Genomic DNA, 26,080 nt, shown 5'->3' with positions numbered 1-26,080 from the left:
GTATAGTAATAGCCATACAACATTAATAATTTTCCCAATAAAAAGAAGCGAACGGTATCCTAAATGATAAAGAAATATGACAATAATGATAATTACCAATTAAAAAGGTAAGGGGTTAAAACTAAAGGGGCAAATATTCATTAGATTTCCATAATCCTCAATCAGTTAAAATGAAGTGAATGGTATCCTATATGATAAAGACTTGTGTAAAAAGTGTGACAAAAAATATGACAAAAGTGATAACTACCTATTCAAAAGACTAGGGGTAAAAAGGGGCAAATATTCATTAGATATCCATAATCCTCAATCAGTTAATATATTTGAGTGAGACTTTACTGAGGTAATGATGAGGAAAGTATGCATCAATAGAATGAGTTTTTAGTTATTTCATTGGGGACTCATTCCAAAGGTACACTATTCTTCCATGTACCAATCATCATACTTGATAAGTTGTGTATGTACAGATAGGCAGGTGAAAGTTGAGTGTCCCAGAGTTAGGCACATCCATCGTGCACCACCATGACATACAGAGTTGTTCATGCTGATCCTATACAGGCATTTGGGAGCCTTTGCCACCTCGCTAGATGCATGTTGTCTCTGGTTGCCAAGGTGAGTGTCACCCTATGTGCTTTAATCACAGTTGATCAAGTTAGCCAATATGGTGGACAAATACATCCCTAATTGGCCCTTGGTATTCCATGGCAGGCAGGAGTTCAATTATAAAGGCGCTGATACCTAGAGGCAGTGGGGGAATAAACACATCATTCTTTCTCTTTGCTGCAAATTGCAGTTACACAATCATATTGCTGGTAATTTGCTCTTCCCTACCTTTTTTTATTCAAAAACAGTTATGACAAAATAGTATGGATAAGTCCTAATTCTATTGATCTTTAGGTAAACCTTTTCCATTTTTTATCATTTCATTTTTTTTTAGACATACAAAAATGATGCAACTATTTTTGGAAAATCAACTCAATACTCTATTGTGTGTTCGGGTTACGTAATACATCATTATCATGTTCACACTTTTCAATGGACGACGCACGAGGCTATTTAAAATTGTATTAGGTTAATACCTTTTTTAAAATAAAGTAGTTGCTATCGTGTTTACAGTGAATAGAAAAGTTTACAGTGAATACAAAAATAAAGTTATAGAAGAAAGGAAAGGACATTTGCACACACAAAATGGGGAGTAGGCGTATAAATTATCTGTTTAGAGGCAAAAGGATGAAAACTCTTTGTAAATGTGCATGAGTTGGTACTAGTCTGCCTCCGAGTAGATAATAGACAATGTTGACAATGCAATAGTGTGCATCATCGGGTAATTCTTTGTTCTGAGTTCAGAAAACACATTTCTCTTTTAAATAATTTCTCATGATCCTCAGACTGATCAACTTGTTTGTTTATAGCAAAGAAAATCTAAATTCAAGGAAAGCAGCATTATACTGATGTTTGACTTAATTAGTATGCAGAGTCTAAATGCATGTAGAACGGTCCCAGAAGTCAGCCAAGATGGCTGCTCCACAAGGCTCAGGTATTGACCCGAATCAGTGAGATGCGCTATTTATAACATGTGATCCATACTTTGGCCAATGCCACGATGTTGACAAGAAAGTGAAGAAGGGGTCAGGCAAAGTTTGCCTTGCTGCAGCTCCTGGCTATACTAAAGATGCTCTTATCGCAAACAGATGCGGTTAATTGTTATCATTCAGTAGAAGAAGACGGCATTCCCATGGCCAATAATAGGTTCATTGTGACAACCATTGCCAATTGAACGCCCACACTTGGCAAGACAGTGTGAACGGTGTCACCTTGGTCTGTAAGATGAATGGCATTGACATGATTTTTAGCAGCATTTGACGTTTCCTCATTCTCTCTATACTACTATGCTGTTCTCATTCTATCGAGTAGAGTTAATCCTTTGATATCTAATTATTTCAATCCTGTTAATACTATTATCTCTCCCCTTTAATCATTAATCCATTTAATTTGCCAACACTTTTCCTCTTCCTCATTCCTTCTTAGATTTCATTGTCTTCAATAGTCATTGAAGACGGTCTCATTGGATATTTGACAAGGTTTGGGCCAGGTATTCCTGGTGTTATTATTCAAAGGGTTAGGCAGGATCTATGGCTTGAGAAGGCCTTCTAGTTTTCCATCCTTACAAGATCTTTTTCTGGTTTCCTGTGTTTCTCATAGAAGTCAAACACCTTGGAGGAAATTTTGACGAGGCATAAAAAGCTAGAGTGTGATTGTGGTAGGTTAAATTGGATGTTTGTTTTGTGTCTGCTTAATGATACTTGATCAAATAAGAAGACATAAAGGACATTTAGGGGTAAGGGTTCCTTCAACTTTCTATAGAAACCTCCCATGGTGGTGTAGGTTTCATGCATGAAGAGAAAAGATTACTATACATTGCAGTTCACATGCTGTCATGTCAAACACACCCTGTATTGCTGCATTGAATTAGTCAATCAATCATTCGTGCGCCATCAAATTATGTCGCCATGACGACTAAAACACAGATAAAGAGAATCACGAAATGCTGATGTTTACAAACATGTGCACAGCTAATTTGGTTCTGAAGAAATACAGCTTGAAAGGGAATTGAAGGAAAAAAATACCCTTCATAGAAAAGCAAATCACCCAGTAGTTCTTCATGTCAGGTTTCTTTTGAATAAGATGGTGACTTGGTTAATGGGACTGGTGTCGGTGCTTGTGTGTCTTAGATTCATGATATGGGAACGACACATGACGGCCTTTCCCACGTGTACTCCAGTACATGTCAATGTGTGACAGAGCGTGTCTGACTCTGTGGTACCTGTATACATGCATATCAAATACACAACTGAAATATACAACTGTTGTGTGTGAGTGTGTGTGTCATATGTACAAATGTATTTACGTCTGTATCAGAGCTTGTGTGTATATGTGGGTGTTTGTTGCGCAGTTGTAAATAGTATGATTAGTTTAATTTTACCTCTCGGGTAATGTAAATAGTGTTCTTCTCAATGAACTCAATTTCTTTTAAACCATCAAACATATACTTCTTCTTCTTAGTAAAAGCAGAGGACAACACTCTTAAATTTGATTTGGATAATGGACATAAATATTTTGCTATCTCTTCTTTAAAATAATGTAATGATAAAACAATAACAACAACAAAGGGAAAAAAACATTTGCTTGTATTTAAGTTTTGATATATTGCTCCAAGTGAGATATTTACATTTTAGGGGGATTTCTCCATTTAAGGATTGTAAAAGGTTTTTCACTGACCTACATGTAAGAACAGAATGTGAGAATGTTGTTCTTACCCTAGAGGAAAACTTTAATAATCTCAAATGTATTGGCATAAATTGTCACAGCGGAAGCCATTACATTTAAGTGTTCATTTTGTTTATTAAATAATTCATTCACTATGGGTAACAGCTCCATATTGGTGAATTATTAATGAAACCCTGACTCTGGGACTTCAGCATTGAAAGAAATACATTTATTATTTAGTTTAAATGTCTTCACACAGAGAAACATACAAAGACACCAATATCAGGAATGGTTTGTTAAATTTGTAAATGATTGGTTTGCTCTTTGGAAATATCCATTCTTCTGACACCATTGCAGCCTAGTGAAACGATTGAGTTAGTAGGATGTTGTGGTGTGAGGAAATGTTGATCACGTTCATATTGGATACAATATGTCGGAGTGGAGATCTTAAAAAAGAAAGTTTATAAAGAAATTTATTCTATGAAGAATGCCGTTCTTCATACAAAAATTAACATGATAGAAATTATCATTCTTGTATTATAGGAGCCTAAGATAATATGATAGAGTATAAGACAGAGAGAAAGAGAGAGAGAGAGAGAGAGAGAGAGAGAGAGAGGGAGAGAGGGAGGGAGAGAGAAAGAGAGAATTTCTATGAATGTGTAGTGAGTGTGTCTGTCTGTTCTCATCATGTCACCCTTCCTGCATCCATTTCATCTCAATGTCACGCAATGTTAATCAGCATCAAGTCTTGACTTCCTGGTCATTGAACCTCCGATGCAGGTCCTGGCAATACCCCCCCCCCCCCTCCCTTCTTTCCATATCCTCTCTCTGTCTCCCCATCTCTTCTTTAGTCAGTACATGGTCCCTCTTTTCACCTCCTCTTTCCCTCTCTCTCTATTCCTCAATCTCTTTCATTCTCATCTTGCTCTCTATTTCTTTCTGTCTTTCTTCAATGTTTATCCGCTCTCGCTCTGTATCTCTACCTTCCATTCATTATGCTCCTTCTTCCCTCTTTACATTAACAAAATTATTCTCTAACTATAGTAATCTATGTGAAATTCTTCTCTCCTCCTTTCCCATCTATACCTATGCAATATTCTTCTGTCTCCTCATGCCCATCTCTCCCCCTCTTTTTCTTCCACCTCTCTCTCTCTCTCTTTCTCTCTCTTTATTTCTCTCTCTCTCTCTCTCTCTCTCTCTCTCTCTCTCTCTCTCTCTCTCTCTTCTCTCCCTCTCTTCTCTCCCTCCTTCCCCCTCTCTCTCTCCCTCCTTCCCCCTCTCTCTCTCTCTCCCTCTATCCCTCCCTACATCCATCTCCCTCTCATCTTCTTTATTTTGCCTGTATGTCTCAGTGACCCCTCTCTAATCCTCCCGTTCCCATCACCTCTAATCTGTAGGTCATTAGACCATAACATGAGACCAGGTTCATGCCCCAGACCTCACTCGGATATATTTCATTTCAAACCATTTGGTAAGATCATCATCCATAGGGTAGTGTCAACCTTCATAAGACTCAAGTTCATCATATCCAAATCATATCTCCATCTCTCACACAAATTCATTCTATAAAAAATCATTCCATTTCAATTTGCAATGAAATTTATGCTGTCAGTTCTACTACAGTTCCTTAACTATGTCCATGAACTATTTGATGCTGTAAAGTCCATTTTTTAATGCTTGTTGTTGATTTTTACTTTGTACTATACCTGACAAAATATCTTTTAGCACTTTGAATGACTGGAATAGATTTTACCCATTTGGATATGGGTTAATTGTAGCTTTATTTCTTATCTGTGATAGATTTCACCTTAGCTTATTTTGAGCTTTGCATTTGAGCTAAAAATGATAATCATGAAATCAAGTAAAGATGTGAACATTTCTGCTTTTTGCTTTGAGGTAAAATGTTTATGTTCTATACTCCTTTGTGTACCTAATAATCTCTGTATCCCCCCCCCCCCAGTCTACCTTTTCCTCTTTAATTCTTAAAGTAGATCATTAAATTCACACATGCCCTTTAAATACTATTACCAATCTTCTAGGAATGCCTCTGTAGACCATCTCACATCCAGATCCTCATTTCCATTTACTGAGTAGCTTGGTTCTCTACTTTAGATGTGAACTCATTACATGGTTTGCAAATTCAGAATTTATCTACAGTATGTAGGATATATCTCTGTTTTAAAGGACTTAAAGTGTTTATGCATATAGGGATGGTTCACCTGGATCACTCAGAGTGCTGCAAGGGCTTTATTTCAGAACGGGGGATGTTGAATTTGGGGGGTATATTTTTCTGAAGAGGAAGAAGAATTGGGGTAGGATAAAATGATATTTGTGGTATACAACAAGATATGTGATTGCTATATGCATGAATGCATGCATTCAATGTTTTAAGGCATTAAATGGAGATTATATTCACATGTTGCATTTTTTTGTTGAAAAACTAAACCCGTAGCAGTGGGGATAGACCTGGTTAGTAAAGCAACATCTCGGCAATAGTGCAATGTTCTAAGTTCATATGAATTCCCAGTGAAGATTAGTCATGTGGTCCCTCTGTTATTAATGTTATAAAATGCTTTTCTGCAACTGGGGATGCCGCAAGTGCAAAAGTTTTTTTGTTCCTTTTAACAGTTTTGTTTTTCAAGAAAATGCTTTTTAAGGATTTAGAATTCTGCTTGCTAATAAAGTGAAAGAAGAGAAATGTTGAACATTATGAAGCCTTCGTATGCGAGTTGATTACTTGAAAGATGTGACTGCATTTTAAGATCTTATTTCAACAGGCAAAACTATTATTCCATAAAATTGACAGGTTTTCATTGAAGAAAACAAAAGAGGAAGGTTGCATCCACTTAAATGCGATTCTAAAGATGTCTCATCTATCATTAGCACAATGCCTGGAGTAGTCAAATATCACAAGGCCTTCTCCCGTAAATGGGAATTCTGGTGAAACACATATCATGTGTGAAGGACTCTATCCATCTGTTCCTTTTACTGAATGAAGCCGGGGCAGGAAAAGGAGCCATTTGAGAAAAAGAAGAAGAGACATTGATTTCCTGGGGACATAACTTAGTTAAACGGGGGATTTTAGACGGGTGCAGGGGAAGACAAGAGTGTCTTGCTAAGAGCAAGAAGCTGATACACTAGCAAGGTGCATCATAATGGCTTAGGGTACGGTGTAGAGTTACAGTCGGTCAAAGCAGTTCGTTTGAAATCGGAGGCGCGTTGAGATCGGATTGCTAGAAGATCCTCCAGGTGCCCTGTTATTGGTGGATTAGGAACGGGCTTTTTTTTTTTGAGGGAGTGAACAGGCATGGCAAGGCAAGCAAGGCCAAACTCAGTCTCGGGGAGTGATCTCAGGCTCTCACCTTACATAAGGCACAACATGAATTTTTAATGCGCCTCCAAGTGCCAGAGCTAAAGCTCTCTTATTGCTACAGAAGTCGAGATGTAGATTAGGTGAATATGTATTGATCATGAGGAACACATCACCTTCATATTCTCTCTTCGCTCCAGCGATAGAAACATGGGCCATTTTATCATCATGGACATAAACCATTGTACATTGCTTCTATCAGTTGATAGTAAAGTAAGTTGTTAAAGAACTAACTTAACAAAGAAAACAAACTCACTCCAAAAAAAATGTACTGTACAAAATACTCCATAACTTTGCTGTTGTTGCTGCCTTTTTTTCTGCCTTTTTTCTTCTTCATCCTTTTACCTTTTTTTATTATCAATTTTATCCTCGGCCTGTCTATTTAAACTTCCATTTCCATCACTTATGTATTAAAGCCTTGAATCACCTTGGAGATTTCCCTTACTCTATAAACAAAAGATACATTAGGGGCTGTTTATTTGTTACGTTTCCAATGTTACCATGAGAATTCAACAGCAACTGAGCCCTAAAGATAAATAAATTAAACTATTGCTTGCGATAACCTTTACCATTGTAGGTTGGTTGCAAAAGTTCAAGTCTGGCTAGAAAGCATACAACTTATCATTTGTTTTCCTGCCTTTTGATTTCATTGCTCTATATTCTCCTTTGAAAGTTTATTCCTAGAATTGAAAAACCTGATACAACTTAGTGACAAGATGAAAATGTTTCCTTGTCACTCTATTACTGAATTTCATACAAAAGGAAAAACATGGCCCTAGAACACTTTTTCTATACTTCAGGGTTTTTTCATTAAGTTGAATAAAATAGATAATGGTAATGTAATGCATGGGTTAGTAGCATGCTGTATTTGTGTTTCATATTTTCTCTGTATTTTAGTATAATGCTTTGAGAAAGGTGTAACAGGAACAAAGAACAATGAAAGAAGAAAGTAGGACTTCATATTATTGCTTCCAAGCTTTTACTATTATGTCCTCTCATGGCAAATTGCACATTTATAAGAGCAAAATGTTGATGAAAAACTTTAATTTTAATATTTGACGATGATGCCATTATAATTCAATCCATGGGAATTAAATATTTATATAGCATTACACCCACACAATCACCCACCCTATATAATGTACCACTGACGTTGATAGTTCTCTATTGATGCGAAAGTAGATGCAGTACTATTAAAGACCAATTTTGGAGTGGGGAATGAGTGGATAGGCAAGGGGTACGGATGTTTGAATGCATGACCAAAAAGAGGCTAACACTCTGAAGAGTTCACTCGTGCCTATTTTATTTAAACGGTGCGTCACCATGCCAAATGATTACAAGAACTGTGTATTCCGCTAATCTGTAGGGCTCTCATTGCACGGCCATGTAATCCGTTTGTTTGCTTTGCTCGTACAGAGTCACTTATATGAAATAATCTTGTTAGGCGTTAATTCTGTTTGGTACGAATCCTCGCTATCACAATGCTCAGCTGAGCAGAAAAAATTGGGAGGAACTCTGCAAATGTCATTGCACTTTTTCACTACGTATAAACGCGCATCAACGAAATGAATGTAATGCATAAAGCCAATTTGTGTCTTCATTGATGTGGGAGGGAGAGGGTGGTCGTTGTCATAGTAACAAGATGAAGCAATGAAAGTACTGTCTGTAGATGTGTAGATGACGGGTTGCTAAGCATTTAATTAGACATGCATGATGTGTGATATGAAGTTCAAGGTTGTATCATCTTAAGAATGGGAAGAGTATATAATTGGTATAATGATACTGATACTGCTATGTCCTTGGAAAGACATTAAACCAGTAGTGACGTGATCATCAGTGCACCACTCTTATGGTGTAAAATTAAGCTTTTATGAAGTTGAAGGTTCTTTTTCAGGCACTCCGATTGGTGGCATATATCGTTGTTATGTAGAATTAATTTATTAGGGCACTTTATCGTTTACTATTACAGTTACGCTTCAAATCATATTTTAGGACTATATTAGGAGAAGTACAGCCAGGATAAAACACTTAAAGAGATGGTTAGGAAGATGATTATGGTAAAGTGAATAGGATGATTCATCTCGCCAGAGTGGATAGCACTGATTGGGATTTGGTTACGATTACCACATTGAATTGATCCAATTGATTAGATGAATGTAACTCATTAGAATGTTCTAAGAAACAAGCCTTGATAATGTGACAACCTAGATGAATCACCTTTGGTAGGATTGAGATGTGAATTTGGATGGTGGGGTTGAGTTACGGACTGGCTGAAGTGGCACGTGCCGATCGTTGCATCTGCAATCCATTAAGCAGCTAATTTGACAGTAGTGTCGCCGCCTCCCGACCCATCACACCAAACTGCATACATGAAAACGATGATGCTGTGATAGCACTAGCTTTGATTTCAGACTCAAGGACGATGTGACCGGATCTTCTCTATAGTTTAAGCAATTGGAGACCAGTTTCAATCTTGAAAACAAAGTAACGGTTTTAAGAGATATCTATTATAAATTGATGAAATATAAAGAAATAACAGTCATTCTATATTTTATTGGATATCATTTTTTTTTGTTCAACGTTGAACTGTTCAACTTTTAAAAAAACTTAGTGGCAAATTTCCTGCGAGTTCCATCGAGAATTAAACTATGCCTCCAACACCAACACACACACAAATATAATCTTGAAATGATTTAAAGATTGATACTTTGACAGCCTTCAAGTCATGATTTATCAATGCTTTTTTAGATGTAATCCCTCTTAGCTTAGTAAAGCTTTTATGATATCTTAAGAACCACTAGGTACAGCATGCGTTGACGATATGTATGAGAAACACAAGGGTCTTTGGTGAGCTCCATGTGATGATGATATTTCAATCTGTGAGATATAATCCAAATATATATATATATATATATATATATATTTACATTGATAGTTTTGATCAAAGGGGTATTTTGTAATGCAGCAGTAATGGGCTATCCCTGCATAAGCAAAGCCTCACAGTTTAACACATGTCTGAAGTTAAGTTAAATAAAAACCACTTTATATAAATGATTGGCAAGAGTAGTTGATAAAATAATAGCTGTGGGCAAGTAAGCTAGGCCATTACACGTACTCATTTCTCTGTTTGGTGTTACAGGGAAATGTAGTGCTCAACATTTTATATCATATATTTTACCAAGGTGGTTTGTTGTCATTGTTCAGTTTTGTTTTATTTTGTGTTTACTTTTGTTTGTCTAGGCGGTTTACCATGTTATGTAGGAGTGAGGCTTTAGCCTGTGCACTTGGCAATGAGTAAGATGAGATTGAACTTTATGAAAATTGGGGAAAACCCCTTTCCCTTCCCCCACCGGTTTGTTTTGAAGCCTCATCTCATACTGATCGCTGTCAAACACTGTATAACAAAAAGTAGGGAGAAAAGCATCCTTGCCCCTTTTTACCTCCACCTTACCTCCCAAGAGGTGCCTGCTATTATTCCTGAACAATAACGTGCTACAGTATTGTCTCAGAGTCAAAGCACTAGTACATAAAGGGGAATGTATTTATAACGAGCTTTTATCAAACTGTTGCATCTACATGTATATGTGCATGGTCAATCTGTTACCTGTAGAATAATGGGTCTAATATATTGGCTTTACCAAACATGAATATATAAGAAGAAGAAAAAATGAAAGATAATTAGTTAACATTTGTTTTGCTTAGTATTGCATATGAGGTTTATGCTTCTACTGTATACATGAATGCAGATAACCAAACTTGTTTCAAGAATTACCCTGCTACTCCACAAGCTTTTCCCCTGTTTGATTAAACCAGAAAGCTTAGCTCATTTTCCCCCCAATATAGAAGGACAAGGATACCTTTTAAGGATGCATCCATTTGATCATTGGCTTGTTTGCATGATTCGCTATTTGAGCACTTTCCTGGAGAATTTCAGTTGGTATCGTCATCGTGTGTAAGAGACAACTGGTTTATACCTGCCTGCCTGCTTGCCTGAAGGGAGACCTAACTCATTCTCAAGGAAATTGGTTTGAGCAATTGAGAGAGATGCAACCAGAATGGAAGTGATGGCAGCGATCCATTTTCTGAACGAAAGATGCAGAGTGGATACAGTTGCACGAGTTGATAGGAAATTTGTAAGAGAGAGAGAGAGAAAGAGAGAGGAAGAGAGAGAGTGGGGATGTTAGTGGACGTTTTGAATGGCATTTTATCACTATCCCATATATAGTTTTGCTTTTGTATAACAATTTAGGGGCATTATACTTTCATCACTTTAAATTTTCCTCTTCCAACGATCTGACGAGTTGCAGCAAATGACAATGAAAGTCAATGATCCTGTTAATAGAATATACAATTTCATAATTGAAATTGGTCACCAAAAGAAATTGGATATTCTCTGTAATGAAAATCATTATTTGAAGAAGAACAAATTTGCAGCTAATTTTCAAAATGTTTTTGGGTGATTCAAATTTGTTTTGAATCTATTAAGTTTTCCGGCTCCTTATATTAATTTTTCTGTTTCTCAAGTATTCAAAATAAAACTGAAAGAAAAGTAATGAGTTAGGATATATACCATGCATTAGGTATGGAGTGTGTTCACATTGAGGCCATTCTACAAACTTCTTTTAAGCTTCCAAAGTCTCTTTTCCTGACTGAAGAAGGGAATTTTCGAGAATTTTTCTGAGAGAAACAGGAATTGGTTCCTGCATACTAAGCAGAAAGAGAGAGAGAGAGAGTGAGTGAGAGATAAGGATGTTGATGTGCATTGGTAATGAGGGCTGATTGAATGCAAGCAGTCGGTTGAATGATAGCTTGATCCGATTCTCCATGCAAATCAGCATGGCAGGAAGGAGCACACGCGGCCAGGGGGCACGCCACATGCATGCATAATGACAACCAAGAGGGATCGCCATGATCAAGAGGAGGAGGACGATGATGCCAGTGATGATGATGATGAAAGGTCTGGCTGCGAGCCAAAATACGACAAATGTTCACTACCCGGCCCCTGGATGCCGTTGAGAGACTGGCGGGAAAGAGAGAGGGAGGTTGAGGAGGAGACCAAAGAAGAGGGTGGAAGAGGTGGACGGGTAGGAAAGAGAAGGGAGCGGAGAAAGAGAGAGATGGAGAGTGATGAGGGAGAGATGGAGACAGAGAAAGGGTGGCGTGGTTAGAGACTCCGGGATGCATGATGTTGAGAATTGAAGTGATCATGTGATGGCAGTTGCGTGTGCTTATTCTGAAAATACCCATGTGACTGCTTAGCCGCAATGCATTGCTACAATGAATGGGATGGTTGGCAGGCAGGCAGGAAGCTCTTAAAGGCTCTACTCACCCACCCTTAGGGTTGGTTGAGAAGCAATGGCAAGCAAAACTCCATTTCGTAGAGATTACTCAAGAATTGATCCTTATTTTCCTCTCTCTAATGGCCAAGATGATTGTGAAATCTTGTTATGTACTCCAAGGTGTGCTGACTGTACTTTAAAAGAAGTAATTGTAAACAAATCATCTTTAAACATTTATTAAATTTCATGATATTAATTTGAGATGCCCAAAATGCAATGTTTATATTTCATCTCTGTGTATACACCAACAACCTTTATTTCTTAAATGTTGTGACCAGCAGGATTAAAGGACATTTCACTTGTAGTCTTGAAAAAACTCAGATTGTCATGAATTACAGAAAGAAGGAAAAATTACCACTAGAAATGTAATTGTTTCAGTTCAATATATTCAATTTTTTTTCCAAGGCATCACATAAGTCATATTGAAGTTATCATAGCAACCCTTGCTTGCTTTTATGCCATATATAGGAAAGTTGAGATCTCTATAGCTGAATTATCAAATTACATAAGTGTTGTAGAATCTTTTTTAATTTCCCTGTTTGTTTCTACTATCCAGGTAAACAAGAATCCAGTAGTCCAGCAAGCACCACTCCTCCTCCCAGCATAGCCACATCAGAAGGGCTCACTTCTCCATCCGCATCAACAGAATCAATAGCTGGCTCTACTACATCTCCTCCTGCAAAGAAACAAGTTTTTGAAGTACAGGCAACAGGAATACCAGAGCCAACTCAAGACAGAGGTGGTACAAAGACAGGAGATAGTAAGCCACAAGAGGAATGTAGTGCAAGTGATGCTAAGGTGGGAACAAAGACCTCTCCCAAACAAGAGAAATCTGCTTCTCTCTTATCAAATTCAGATGGAACTTTGGTAAAGAACTCACCTCCTAAAGCATCAAGTCCAGGAAAAGTATCACTCCAAGTTCGTCCAAGTGAAGGGACAGTCCATGCTCTCAGGAAGTCACCTGACTTGGGCAAAGAGCTGACCATGACGAAAGGTCACACACAAAACAAATCAATCCTGTCGGTAGTAAGCAACCTAAAAGCTGCTGATCAAGAGAGAATGGCTTACCATATCAGTCTGGCCAAATCCGATGGGCTGAGTCCTCCCAAAGAGTCACATCCAAACCCCATATCGCTTGTCAAAAATGCTTCTGGTCAAATCCCAACTTCTGCTTTGCTCGAAGAGTCCAAACTAATGGTGACAAGCGACCCTGAGAGCACTACATCACTGGGAAATGCTATTCAGCACAAGAAACCTGATAATTTTGTAACTGTGACAACGGAATCCCAGAAACAGCCTGGAACCTTGAGTATGCATTCTCTGAAATTGGAAAAACAAGCACAGATGTCTTCAATGCTGCAGCAATCTAAACCTCAAACTATAGGACAATCAGGAGAGCTAGCAATGACATCTCCTCCAAAGTCTCCTGTTCAATATTCACCACGCCGTGCCAAGTCACCCATCAGCTCTTTTTATCGTAGTGAGTCTCCTGGTAGCTCTGGTCATCGTAGCAAATCTCCAGTTAGTGATGCCTATAACAGCAAGTCTCCTGTTGTCTCTGTCCATGGCAGCAAGTCTCCTGTTAACTCTGCCCATGGCAGCAAGTCTCCTGTTAACTCTGCCCATCGTAGCAAGTCACCAGTAAGCTCTACCCTTGGTAGCAGCACGGCTCCTGGTAGTAATGCTCTTAGCAGCAAGTCCCCTGTTAGCCCTGCCCATGGTAGCAAGTCTCCTGTAAGTGCTACCCTAATCAGTAAGTCTCCTGTCAGCTCTACCTATCGTAGCAAATCTCCTGTAAGTGCTAAGTCTCCTGTTAGCCCTGCCCATGGTAGCAAGTCTCCTGTAAGTCCTACCCTAATCAGTAAGTCTCCTGTCAGCTCTACCCATCGTAGCAAATCTCCTGTAAGTGCTAAGTCTCCTGTTAGCCCTGCCCATGGTAGCAAGTCTCCTGTAAGTGCAACCCAAAGTAGCAAGTTCCCTCTTGGCCTCAATGCAAACTCCAAGTCTCCTTCTCATAAGAGCCCAGGTAGGCAATCACCTGGGCAAGTAGTCCCACTAGATCTACGTTCAAAACCTGTTGTCACAAAGCCATCTGCTACGTCAACAGGACCTCCTACTACTATACAGAACAGTAGTTGATCCATTATATCCAATGCTCTAGGGATCCACTCTATGAAATGCTCTAGGGAATACTGGGCAGTTTGCGTAAACCAACAGATAATGTGGTGTCATCTACCTCTGTTGAGTCATTCAGTTATGATTTAGGAGATAGGATGCATTAGACTCGTAGTGAGAAGACATACTCATAAACTAGGCCAAGCACCCCTTAGGCAGCTATGTGATACTCCTCATTCATGTGAAGATTCCAAGCCGCTTTCCTTGAAGTCTGAATTTTTAATTTCCAATTCCAAGCTTGGGCTATTTTGGTGAAGTAATATCCATTTTTTGAGGAGAAACTAGATGGAATATCATGTCATGACTAGGGGCAAGGAGAACATCAAAGATTAAAGATAAATCCTAGCCGAGTCATCAGTGAAGATTAAGCCTGATATCACATCAGATGTAGACTGATTATTTTCTTTGTGCAACCTTGGTTAAATCCTTAGCACAAATAGGTTCTAAATACAGCTACTTAAAAGTAATGTTCTACATAATAGAATATCATGTTTTGGGTGTGATTACTTTTATTGTATTTGTCATTGTCATTTTCATTGTCATTGGACTTAAATGAAAAATGTTGGATATTGACAAATGGGTACTACTGTATGTTGTGTCTTACACTTCACCACTATGCAATCCTACAAGAATGTTGCAAACACAGAATGTTTGATATGTCAGAGAGTGTATACATTAGCAAGGTAAATTCATGTTGATATGATTTCAGTCATCAAAGTCGAAACCTATACGACTCTTTAGCACCGATGCTGTAGCGTAGGAGAGCTGACGGGTCTAAATTGGCCTGGGTTTAGCTGCACTGTTGGCAGAGTACACCGGAGCGTAATCCCCAAGATGTTTTGATAAGCCCTAATAATAGCGGATCAGGCAATACAGGATTGAGAGGATGATGCTATCGCTGATCTAGATTTACTCTGCCAGAGAAAGCATGTTACCTCTAATGACACGCCCATTTCATTTCAACTCATTCTTCTAGCTCATCATATTCTAGTGACATTGACAGTGACATGGTATTCCAGCTATCTGACTTATGTCATTTTCTCTCTACTTCCATACTGTTTTTTTGGCAGAGGGTGATCTTTCTATGACAGTAGGTGCCTGCGCACTAATGTGCCAACTGAAAGGATTGATTTACATAACATTTGTTGTTGTTGTTGTTGTTTGTTTGTTTGTTTGTTTTTTTTTGTTTTTTTGGGGGGGGCTATGAAGTATTTTCACCCATGCACACCAGCTTTGATGATAAATCACCCATGTTATGTATATTTTTGTACAAGTAGGTTGCCAAAGACGAGTTGGGCTCATATCTTTCTTTCTTTCTTGTTTTTCTGAATTGGTTTTTCTTTTTTCTTTCTTTTCTTCTTTCTTTTCTTCTTTCTTTCCTCCTTTCTTTCTTGCTGTATTTCATTTTTTTTAAAATCTTTTATAATTGTTTATATTTGTGTGCATGGGTATATGTGTGTATACTATAACTATCTCTCCCCCTCCATCTCTCTCTCTCTCTCTTTCTCTCTATTTATTGCATTTTCTTTCTTTTTTCTCTCCCTTAAATGCTCTCTCTAACTCTTGTTTCTTTTCTTGTACCTCCTTACCCTGTATCATCCAACTATCTCCCAATCCCAGCAGCTCTGTTCTATGCCATCTACTGTTCCTCTATTTGTGTTGTAATTGGGTTGGGCAAAGCAACATGCCACCAGACGAGAGGCGTTGTTTGATCGCCGTCATATAGTGTTCCTAGGCATCTTATGGTCGTCGTGGCAACAGTATGTGTAACACAAACAAAGTCGGCTCCAAGTTACGTGCATGTTCATGATACGTGTCCCGGCCCACATCATGTTTCCGCGGCAATGTAATTAAAATCTCGGTGGTAAAACATGATCTAATCCAGGGTCAGCATCTTATTGACTTGTTCACACTCTCCAATGAATGTCCCCTCAGAATTAATCTCAAATCATTTTCCGCTATGATTCCATTTATTAGTTATCTATTCATCTTTCACATCTTTCCATATCTCACTCTTTCTATCCCTCTTTCTTCATTTCTATCTCTTCCTGTTGATCATCAGCTTTTTTCTTTCAATATGATTGTATAAATCTTCTCATGAGAATATATTGATAATTTGGAAAATTTATCAATTCAATATTTCAAAAGGCTTACTCTTCATTACGTTATGAGATTAAAAAAAACATTCTAGAAATAAAAGAATTCAAAGTTTATTTTATAAAGGTGAGATGGGATACAGCTCATGTGCATTGCTATTACACTATCTTAGCAGTATATACCGATATGATGATGATGATAAGTCCTATCTCGCAAGCAATTTCTTAGCAGATATGCATTTACGATAGCTATTTTACTATGACAAGCTCGAAAAGACATCCCTCATCCAGTTAATAATTAAACTGAAGGCTTTCAAATGCATTAAAAGGATTACACAGAATGTTATTTTAGCCGTGCATCGCATCTCATTTATATGCAGCAAGGGTATTAAGTGGGGGAACCCCCTCTGCTCAATAGCATAAGTAATTGACAGACTGTATATTTTATATCTATCATGTGAAGCAAATCATTATCTTGGCAGTTAAATGAGCTCTCTAGAAGGGTTGAATGACCTAGCAGTGACTGATGGATGGGAAAAAAAATTCTTACAGAACAAAAATGTTTAACAATACATAGAACATAAATGGGTGTGTTTTGGGTGAAGCAGTTTGCTAATGTACTCTGAGATGTTTTGGTTAATTTCAAAACATCAAACTCTACAGTGACAACCTTACTTAAAAGATAAAAAAGGAAGACTGACAATTCGCAGAGCAGAGAGGGATCTTCAAAACTTATGAAAGGGGCTATTCCCAACCCCAAATTAACAAGTTTATGATGATTATCATATATTATGTGTTTTTTATTTTTCTATTTGTGAATAAAATTTCCTATAATACCATAAGTAGATATATTTACCCAGTGAAATGTGATCACCAATCATAAATTTACTATTTAATAACAAATTTCTTAAACTGGGATGGTTGATATTGCATACTTTACTTATGCATATGCATACAAAGCAGTTATTTCAAATTCCTACTTACTCTCTTTTTGCCTATGATAGAGGTGCTTCATAGAACATTAACTGAAATGATATCTAACGATTTTACATTTTGGACCTGTTTGTATATGTTAAGCCACTTGTAATACTATTATGGCTGTTTAGCATAGGGATGCCCTAGACTAAAACACATTTTCTCTGAGGTTTTTTTGTTTGTATAATGTTGTATGTTCTGTTGTTCCCCTCGCCAATGATACATGAATTAATTATCCACCATTGAAAACTAAATATTTCATGAAATTGAATACACGCAACCTTTTGATTGTTCCTGATGATACTTAAACTTGAAAGCTTGAGTGATATAAAACAAATCTTGACTGCCCTGGACATTTCTAAGTAATGTGTATTGGCAGCGACTTCTCCATTGATCCTGTGCAATCAGTTTATTGAGAAATGAGCATTACATTGAATCAGGAAAGGCTCATTTGATCCAATAGGTTTGCTGTCATCGATGTTTAAAGAAGATGGAGCTTTGAATTGATTGGTAACATGAACTCATTCACTCTCTGTCATTCCATATTAATATCACCACCAAGCATTCTCAAATCTAATGAGATTGAAGGGTTTTTTTCTAGTCACATACAGGGTCTATTTTCAACTGAGAAACCGATGTTGAGAGAAATGTACCAGCTTGTTTTCTGTGATGAATGATCTTTTAATCTATTACAAAGTCAAAATAACAAATGATATAGTATGAACAAATATGTTTCATTGTAATATACACCTATCACTACAAAGCTAGCCCCTTTTTAAAAGGGAAAATGTCTTTATTTACTTGAGTAAAGGGCATAATATTTATTTTTTCAGGATCTAAGTTTAGGAGAAAGATGCTTCTTAACTTAGGTTCTTAATCCAAGACCATAAATGATGCACAGACTAAACTGCACTTGAAAGAGTTTCCTTTTGAAATCAAATTGCACATTCTTGAATTACAGTGTGAAATTGCTATTGTCTTAAGTATTGTTTTATTTGTTATAACTGTTTCTTTGTTTTCCTGTCACTCAGTAAGGATGAATTTGATTTGAATTTTATCATTTTGAGAATCTTTTGTTGTGTAGAAATGGTTTCAATTATTATAGGTACATACATGTACCATCAGGGCACATTGTTTTATTTTCTGTGATATTGTAGGCAAGCTGGGAATTATCTTTTAAGTTTATGCAGATATTTGTCAAGTTATATATATATATATAATGATATATAGACAAATTTTACATATATTTCTTCAAAGGAAACATACTGGTCATTGCAATGTATTTCACACAATGCACACATGTTGAACGTAGCACTTCACCTAATCACATATAATTTGTCTTCTTTCTTTTTGTACTACTTAGTGGAACTGATATGATTTTGGGGTATTGTATATATGACTGATGATGACACTTCTATGTATGACTGAAAGTTTATGAGATGTACTGCATCAAGATTTTGAATAAGAATAAATGATTAATGTATTCTAAAAATGTACAATGCTATTTCTGTTATTATGTAATCTTATGTATATGTGTCTGTACATTGAAGTAGTAGAGATGTGAAGGAACTTATCTTGGGATGGATATGTATGAAATAATTAGAAAATTGGCAACTGAAAAGAATGACAAATAATGATGAAATCATGATCCTTAAATCTAAACTTCAATTTCACACCCCATGTTCTTTTCTGTTTTATTAAGTGATCAAAGATGATCCTTAAAATAATCCTTCACTTAACAAAATTACTTAAAGTATAAATTCAAAACCAATATAAAGTCACTTATATTAGAATATAATATGTTGACTATCCCTTTAACTAGTTGTCTCATGAATGGAAACGAAGATCCAGTTTTCATCCTACTCCCAGCCTTAGGCTTGCTTCAGTCAAGCACAGATGGCAGATAAAATAGTGAATCAACCAATTCCTCCAACAAACTCCCAATTCACTTGTAAATAAGCTGATTTCATTTAAATGCACCTCACATTGAGACAGTACGCTACAGGCAGGCAGAGATGGGTGTCTGTCCGAGCATCTAAACCATGTTATAGAGCACCTTACACATTAGCAAATTTAAGGGAGCTGTGTAATGCGGGATAACGCAGGATAACGAGACAAGATAAATGATGGGCAGGCCGGGCATTCATCCTTCTTCTCAACCCTAATTTCAGAGTTACTGAGTGAGAAATGGAGAATTTTAGAAAGCTGAATAAATCATGGCTATGTATGGAACGGTGAAAAAGCCCTTTGGATATTTGATGATCGATGTGGATGGGGGGGGGGGTGGGGGTGGAGTGAATGAATGCTCTACATCTAGTTTCCATTATGGGTAGGATGACTGATGGTAGATAAAGATAAGGAGGAATTAGAACAATGTAAGGATTTGTCACTTCAGCTGATCCAATGATAAGAATGTTTTTGAAAGAAGAAAAAAATTGTGTTTCTATAAAAATGAAAGTCACATATAAGGATGAGAAAATATGAAATGTCACTTTTATATACATTTAGGTAAATGGTGATATTCTTAGAAATTGCAGTGCATGATATTGATGATTGTAGAAGTAGTAGTAGTTGTAGTAGTAATAGTATTAGTAGTAGTAGTAGTAGTAGTAGTAGTAGTAGGAGTAGGAGTAGTAGTAGTAGTAGTAGTAGTAGTAGTAGTAGTAGTAGTAGTAGTAAAATTAGTAGTAGAAGTGGTGGTAGTGGTTGTTGTCGTAGTTGTGGTAATAATAGAAGTAGCATAGCATTGCCAATTTTCATTCATAGTTTGTATGATGATGGTGATGACGAGTTTTCTAGAGAAGTTGTGAGTGATTAAGTGTGTAAAATAGAATGCTTGCCTGTGTTTAACATGCATGTAAAAGAAGAGAAATTTTAGAGATATGTGTGGAGGTTGCGCACGGAGTTGGGCATTGTCAAAAAGGTTCAAAATTAAATTTTTCTTGATTTTCAATGGTTTCAATACTCCTAGAGGATAGAATAAAACTTCTTGAATCACTGCATTTTTTCAAATTTCTAAGTGTAGTGTTGCCAATTGTAAATCATTTGCTTCACAACTTGTCTACTAAACATTAAATATTTCACAGATATAATGATTAGCGAGCTTGCAATTTACATGATATGATTCTGATTATGATGATAAATCTCAAACATAAACTCTAAATGGGAATTTTTTATTTCAAACATTATTCAAAGAGTAAATCCATTTGTTTCTTTGATATATATCCCAGCTTTCTAGGACCCCTTATACACCTGTTAAGGCTTTGTGAAGAAAAAAATTGATCAGGCTTCTAATCTTAAGACACCGACTACCAGATTCTCTCTTTCCCATAGGCTTAATACATGAACCAGTCAGTCATGAAAGCATTGGGTTAAACATCTAGAAAGACGATTGTCCTTGATAAATGGTGTGTGTTACCTTTAAGAGATGGACTCCCAGGAAGATAGATGTGTGAAGAGAGCAACAAGCATTGGTACTCTAAGCATTCCAAACATGTTGGTTATTAAGAGTGGCATCTTAGTATTGTCTAAGCAGCTAATGCTTTTACAGGTTAGTTTCCTATACAAGTAGTTGTCCTTATTATTTCTGTTCATTTCAAACTATTGACAAAACATTAAAATGAAAATTCAGTATATAAGATTATCTGAAAATTCCATGCCATCCTAGTTTACCATTCAATCCAGTTGAGGTTAGGGTCTCGCAGCATCGGCAATTATTGAGAGTTGTTTCTTACTCCATTGCATATTGATGTAAGTAGAATGTTCTTAGCAAACCCAAACAGGGTATTATTGTATGTGAGTTTACAAGCAAAGCATTCACTTTTATCATTGAATTGTTTACTTAAACTATTGTGCAATTTGTAATAAGCATTCTTGTGAATTTGTATGTAATGTCTCTTCTTACAAAGCTGTCTCATGATGCATTAGATGAAAAGAAAAGATATTTACCTTACTGATTAAAAAAAAGTTGATGGTGTTGAAAATGTCGACCGTGGGTATGACATTGCCAATTCAAGGATGATGCGTTAGAGTTGTGACTTGTTCACTGACGCATTCACATTGCCTGAGGGATTCCCTTGCCATGACAGTGATGTATGTGGGAAAATGAAATCGTCTGAATGCTTTATAATCCCAAATCATTATCCATAAGGAATAATGTTTGTTTAGCGCTTGAGCCATTAAATGAAGATAATATGAATGGTCGTCCAAAGTGATATCAAAAGTCTTTGTAAAGCAACACAAATGTTGCTGGTGTCAAATTTTATTTCCTGGGGCAGGATAACCTGATGAAATGAGATCTTATTTATCAGAAAAAAGGATATTTATATCTGTGCTTTTTTTCTAGCAAATGAAATTAGGTATATAGGGTAGATGGGGACCAGGGGGAGCAGACTGCATGTTACACTGTATGGTCTGCTGAGAGCCAGAAGGGTGTTAATGCCTTGTAAAATTAAATGAGTTACTGTCCACCTGGCTCTCAACGGATGAGCATAAAGCATAGTGCCCTTTCTCTAATGATGTGATAGAAGTATCAACTACCGACATTGTTGGGTAGTTCTACAAATTTAACAGATCTTTAATCATAAGGAAAGACACACTAGAAGTATTGTTGTTGCATATTTGTTTAACTGTCTTCCTAAATGACTTTGACAATGTGAGTCTGTTGTCCATTCATGGAGGTGATGCAACACATTAAATGCAGAGGTTTCTGCATGTAGTATATCCAGCCATCCATGTAAAAATGATATAAACAAACTATTTATAGTCGAAATGAAATCAAGATGGCCTCCAAACTAGGACAAGATCTTCCTAGGACCACATTTTGGTTGACCAAACAATCCTATGAATTATACTGTAGTCCATTCTAGAGGACACTACTTCACTTCAAACGCAGAAGATTCTGCATCCAATGTGTCCTTAAATCAAAAAGAAAAAAGAAAAACCCAAGGTAGATCTTGTCCTAAACTCAAACACAGGACAGGATCTCTCTTGGTCCATAATTTAAGCTGACAAACAGTCCTCTGAATGGGAAGTAGAAGTCGTGATGGTACGATAGAGATGCAGTCCACCCGCTGGTATCATAGCCCTCCTACCAGAGACCATGCTGAGGACGGCCTTCATCTTCCTCCTAGGACATCACCCAGTTTACATCCTCTGGTTCACATTGTCAGGTCTCTAAAGGTGTGCAAAGAATATAAGGTGCACTTCATATTTCATCCTAATAGTAATTGCTGCGTAGTTCTTTTTAAAAGGAAAGCATTCAATTAGCTAACAGTTAAAACAATTATCATTTCATCTGCCACCATTTGAATCAATTTCTTATTACAAAATAGAGTTTGTCACTTTACCTGTTTATTGTAGGGGTCAATTAAAGCTTAAGATCATTTTTAACAAATAAAAATACTGTTTATGAAAAGAAGATAATTCATATACAGCTAGAATCATGGAGTACAAAATGTAATGTGTGGTTAAAATAAACATGTAAAGTGAATTCACATCTGCAGTAGATGTATGGTACTAGCCATTTTAAAAGTTTGTTTGTAGTTATTGATGTTTTAGGGATAATACAATTACTTGAATTATACATTTTATGCTGTAACACATTTATTGATTGATGTTGCTGTTTTTGTCCTTGAAATATTAACTTCTCCCAATTCTAGCAGCTCTGTACATAAGCAGTGATCTACATAAGCTGCATGACTCTTCACCAAGCTTCTTGCCAGCATCCTAAAAATGTTGACTACCGTCTTGCTGGCATGCAGTAAAGAGACATGACGGTCCCTGGTGAGTTCTGATCAGAGATTGACATCGTTTTGATAGATGACCTTACTGATTCAACGTTTCTCAGCAAAACAGCAAATGTGTAGCCAGTGCATACTCAAGTCAGACTCCAGATGTACGGTTTTATACTTGTTAGGACCATGTCTGTGACGTTTCATGCAGTTTGATAGGAAACATCTTTGATCTGAATGATAGATTATCATTGTGTTTGAAGATAACATTAAACCGTGCCTATTTCTCTCTCTTTCTTCTTTGTCTTCTTTTCTCTTTTTACTCTGTCCTCGTTTATTTCTGTCCATCTCTCTATCACTTACTCTCACCCTCTTTCAAAGGCTGAAACAAACATTGCATGTCTCATAATACTTGATGCTGTTGATGGTACTTGTAATGTAAACACTATTTAAAGTATATGAAAGGAATGCTTGTAATCTACTCAGGAATGCTTTAAATGGCCATGAATGGGGAAGTTACATTAATGAGATGCAGTAAGGTAAAGTGCTGAAGTACCTTTGTGTTGCTTTGAAAAAAATAGATGTCTAATAATTTCCAATTTGGCACTCCAGATAAATATGACATGTTTTAACAACAATCTTGTACATTGGCAGTAATGAGAAGAATAATGGGATATAGAAATCAATGTTAGAGGTATATCACTATGTGAAGTGTCAAATCTAAAGAGGTTTTCTAATGAATGTATTTTGCTATTTTATATGAAGATGAATCTGGGCTTCTTGATCACCCAAGTACAATCTACATCCTAATGCAGACATACATCACAATTATTTGGTAAGTGCTGTACATGCTCGTTTCTTGTTTCTACTTTATTATCATGATTTGATTAATCAAATGAAATTAAGTGCTATATAATTATATTCAATGATACAAAGCCATACATAGCTCATAGACTGCATCTTTTTTTAATTAGGAATCACAAGCAAGAAAATTATTCCTTGATTAATTTTTAAAAAAATGTTGTCATGCTTGTTTCTTTATTTTTCTGACAATCAGACAGAGAAATTGGGAAATTAAAACAACAACAAATTGAAATAATCTTTTGACATATGTAATCCTGAAGAATAAATCACTTTAATTTTCCTATCATTATATGCCTGTTACCTTTCCTTCTTCCAACTGTATAGGTTAAGAAGCAAGAACATTAAAAACATGACAGAGAAAGGGATTAAAGTGGTGAGTTAATCCTTCAATATTTAAATTATATTTCTTGATATTGATTTAGTATTGTGAAAAAAGTTTCAAATTGGTTTTAAAATGCATTAGTTTTTTGTTTATCTAGTCTATAGACATTGTGAGGTAAATACTGTCACTTAGCAATGTGAATTGTAATCTTGATCCAGCCGTAAACATTGTTGGGATGTTTGTGTAGATCAATATAACTCTAATATATAAATCTAACCCTCAAATACATAAGATATACCGGTGAATATGCATCGTCCTTGGTGTTTCAATTTGTGTGATTATTATGAAAATTGATAGCTGGCTACCCCATGTTGATATCCATCTTGCGCATGGGGGGAGCCGGCTGCAAGTTACACCATACTAGACCTGCCCAGGTGACGTCAATGGGTGCACCATCACGTAGTGCTTGCCTCCGCAGGGGCACCACGGCGCAACAGACACAATTTCATAAAGTTATTGCTGATTGAGAACATCACTTTTCTCTCTCAGACTTAGAGATGATTTAAAATGGAGCCAAGGTCGACGATGATTGGTAGAACCAGCGTCGAGAATTAGATTTTACATGTTCAACCGACAAGAATGACAAATAGCTGTCCTTGGGAATTTCGACTTTATTCAAAGACAAAACTGATCTCATACTTGATGCACAGAGTCTGAATCTGTGGTATGTTATTAATGCTGTTCCTATAGAAATGATTAGCGAAGTTTAGAGTATTAGATTGGAAATGGGACGTGACTGTATGTTGTGTGTAGTACAAGTTACCCCATGAATTGTCCTGGTATCTCAAACAGCTGAAGAGAGAATGGTAGGAATACAACCAATTGAACAAAGCAAAAACATCTTATAAATTATCTTATCTCTTTACACCAAATGCACATGGGGTTAAAAGCCAAAATCATTTACTGAATGATAATGTCTTTGTAACTTTCCATCGATGCCTTTTCAATCCTCGCACCTTTTTTTATTTTTAGCTCCTTTGTCATATATGAAAAGAGATAAGTTGCTTGGTGTCACTCTGATATATCTATTAGATGTTTCACAAGTCAATGGAAATTGTTACCTAATACAAATGGGTCTTTCTTTCCTGAAATAAGCAAATGCTAATCTCATTGAAGACTCGGCAGAGAGATATCCCGGTTCATACCTAACAAAATGCAAGATGGGTGAAATTGACCTGTATGAGCTGTATGTATAACCTACATAGGAACACTTGAAGTTAATGGCCTTTTAATACTTAACCATATTAATTTGATAAATCCTTCTTTCTTCTACCCCTATTGCATTATTATCTTTCTATCTATGAGTATCATCTTACTTCTCTGCTTCTAATATACCTTTCTCTCTGAAAACTGTCTTTACCTCACCAAGCTAATGCCCTTGAATCCTAAGTCCATGGTCAGAAAACCTGGTGTTGATCTCAATTCCAGTCTCATTACTGTCCTTTCTTTAAACTCTTTCCACTTTATCACTTCATCAGCCATCCATTTCTCGTTCCGACCCGACGCGCGGCTACAGCAGCGGCACGACCGCTTGGAATTTGCAGGATGTTTCTCTAAGGCGCGATGATGAGTTGCCTTCTTCGTCAGTTTGTAATTTCAAACATGGGCTGCTTGCAGTGTTAGGTTCTATTCCTGTGGCTTGGGAGCGGATGAGAGTTAAGAAGGGAAGTGAATGGGTACTTGTAACTGATTAATCCATTGGTGTTGCTCAGTCAATGAATGATAGTATTGGTCTGTTAATGATGATTAGAATTGTATTAATGAAAGAGGAAAGTATAGATTTCATTTTCTTGAATATCTGATGGATTAACTTCAAGATTTAAGATTATGTATTATAATGTACATGTACAATAAGAAGACCAGAGTCCAATTGTAATATTCTT

General features: G+C 36.7%; 1 protein-coding gene and 1 long non-coding RNA gene across 2 annotated transcripts in view; both read left to right on the top strand.

Annotated features, from left to right (window-relative positions):
• LOC590972 (chromatin-remodeling ATPase INO80) overlaps nucleotides 1–18,715 on the top strand; it is a 105,883-nt gene extending 87,168 nt beyond the window's left edge. Inside the window, exon 31 of the mRNA XM_030999185.1 lies at nucleotides 12,530–18,715. Within this exon, the coding sequence (XP_030855045.1) occupies nucleotides 12,530–14,112 (1,583 nt within the window). The 3' untranslated portion in view covers nucleotides 14,113–18,715. The remainder of the gene's footprint in view (nucleotides 1–12,529) is intronic.
• A 3,810-nt stretch (nucleotides 18,716–22,525) lies between these two features.
• Nucleotides 22,526–24,442, top strand: LOC105440438. Its single transcript, XR_971639.2, has 3 exons — nucleotides 22,526–23,003; nucleotides 23,717–23,786; nucleotides 24,140–24,442. It is a non-coding gene; the product is annotated as an uncharacterized LOC105440438 (long non-coding RNA).
• The last annotated feature ends 1,638 nt before the right edge of the window (nucleotides 24,443–26,080 follow it).

This window comes from Strongylocentrotus purpuratus, unplaced genomic scaffold, assembly GCF_000002235.5.
Source record: "Strongylocentrotus purpuratus isolate Spur 01 unplaced genomic scaffold, Spur_5.0 spur5_scaffold_5, whole genome shotgun sequence".
Taxonomy (NCBI): Eukaryota; Metazoa; Echinodermata; class Echinoidea; order Camarodonta; family Strongylocentrotidae; genus Strongylocentrotus; species Strongylocentrotus purpuratus.
This window is presented reverse-complemented; position numbering and strand designations above follow the sequence as displayed.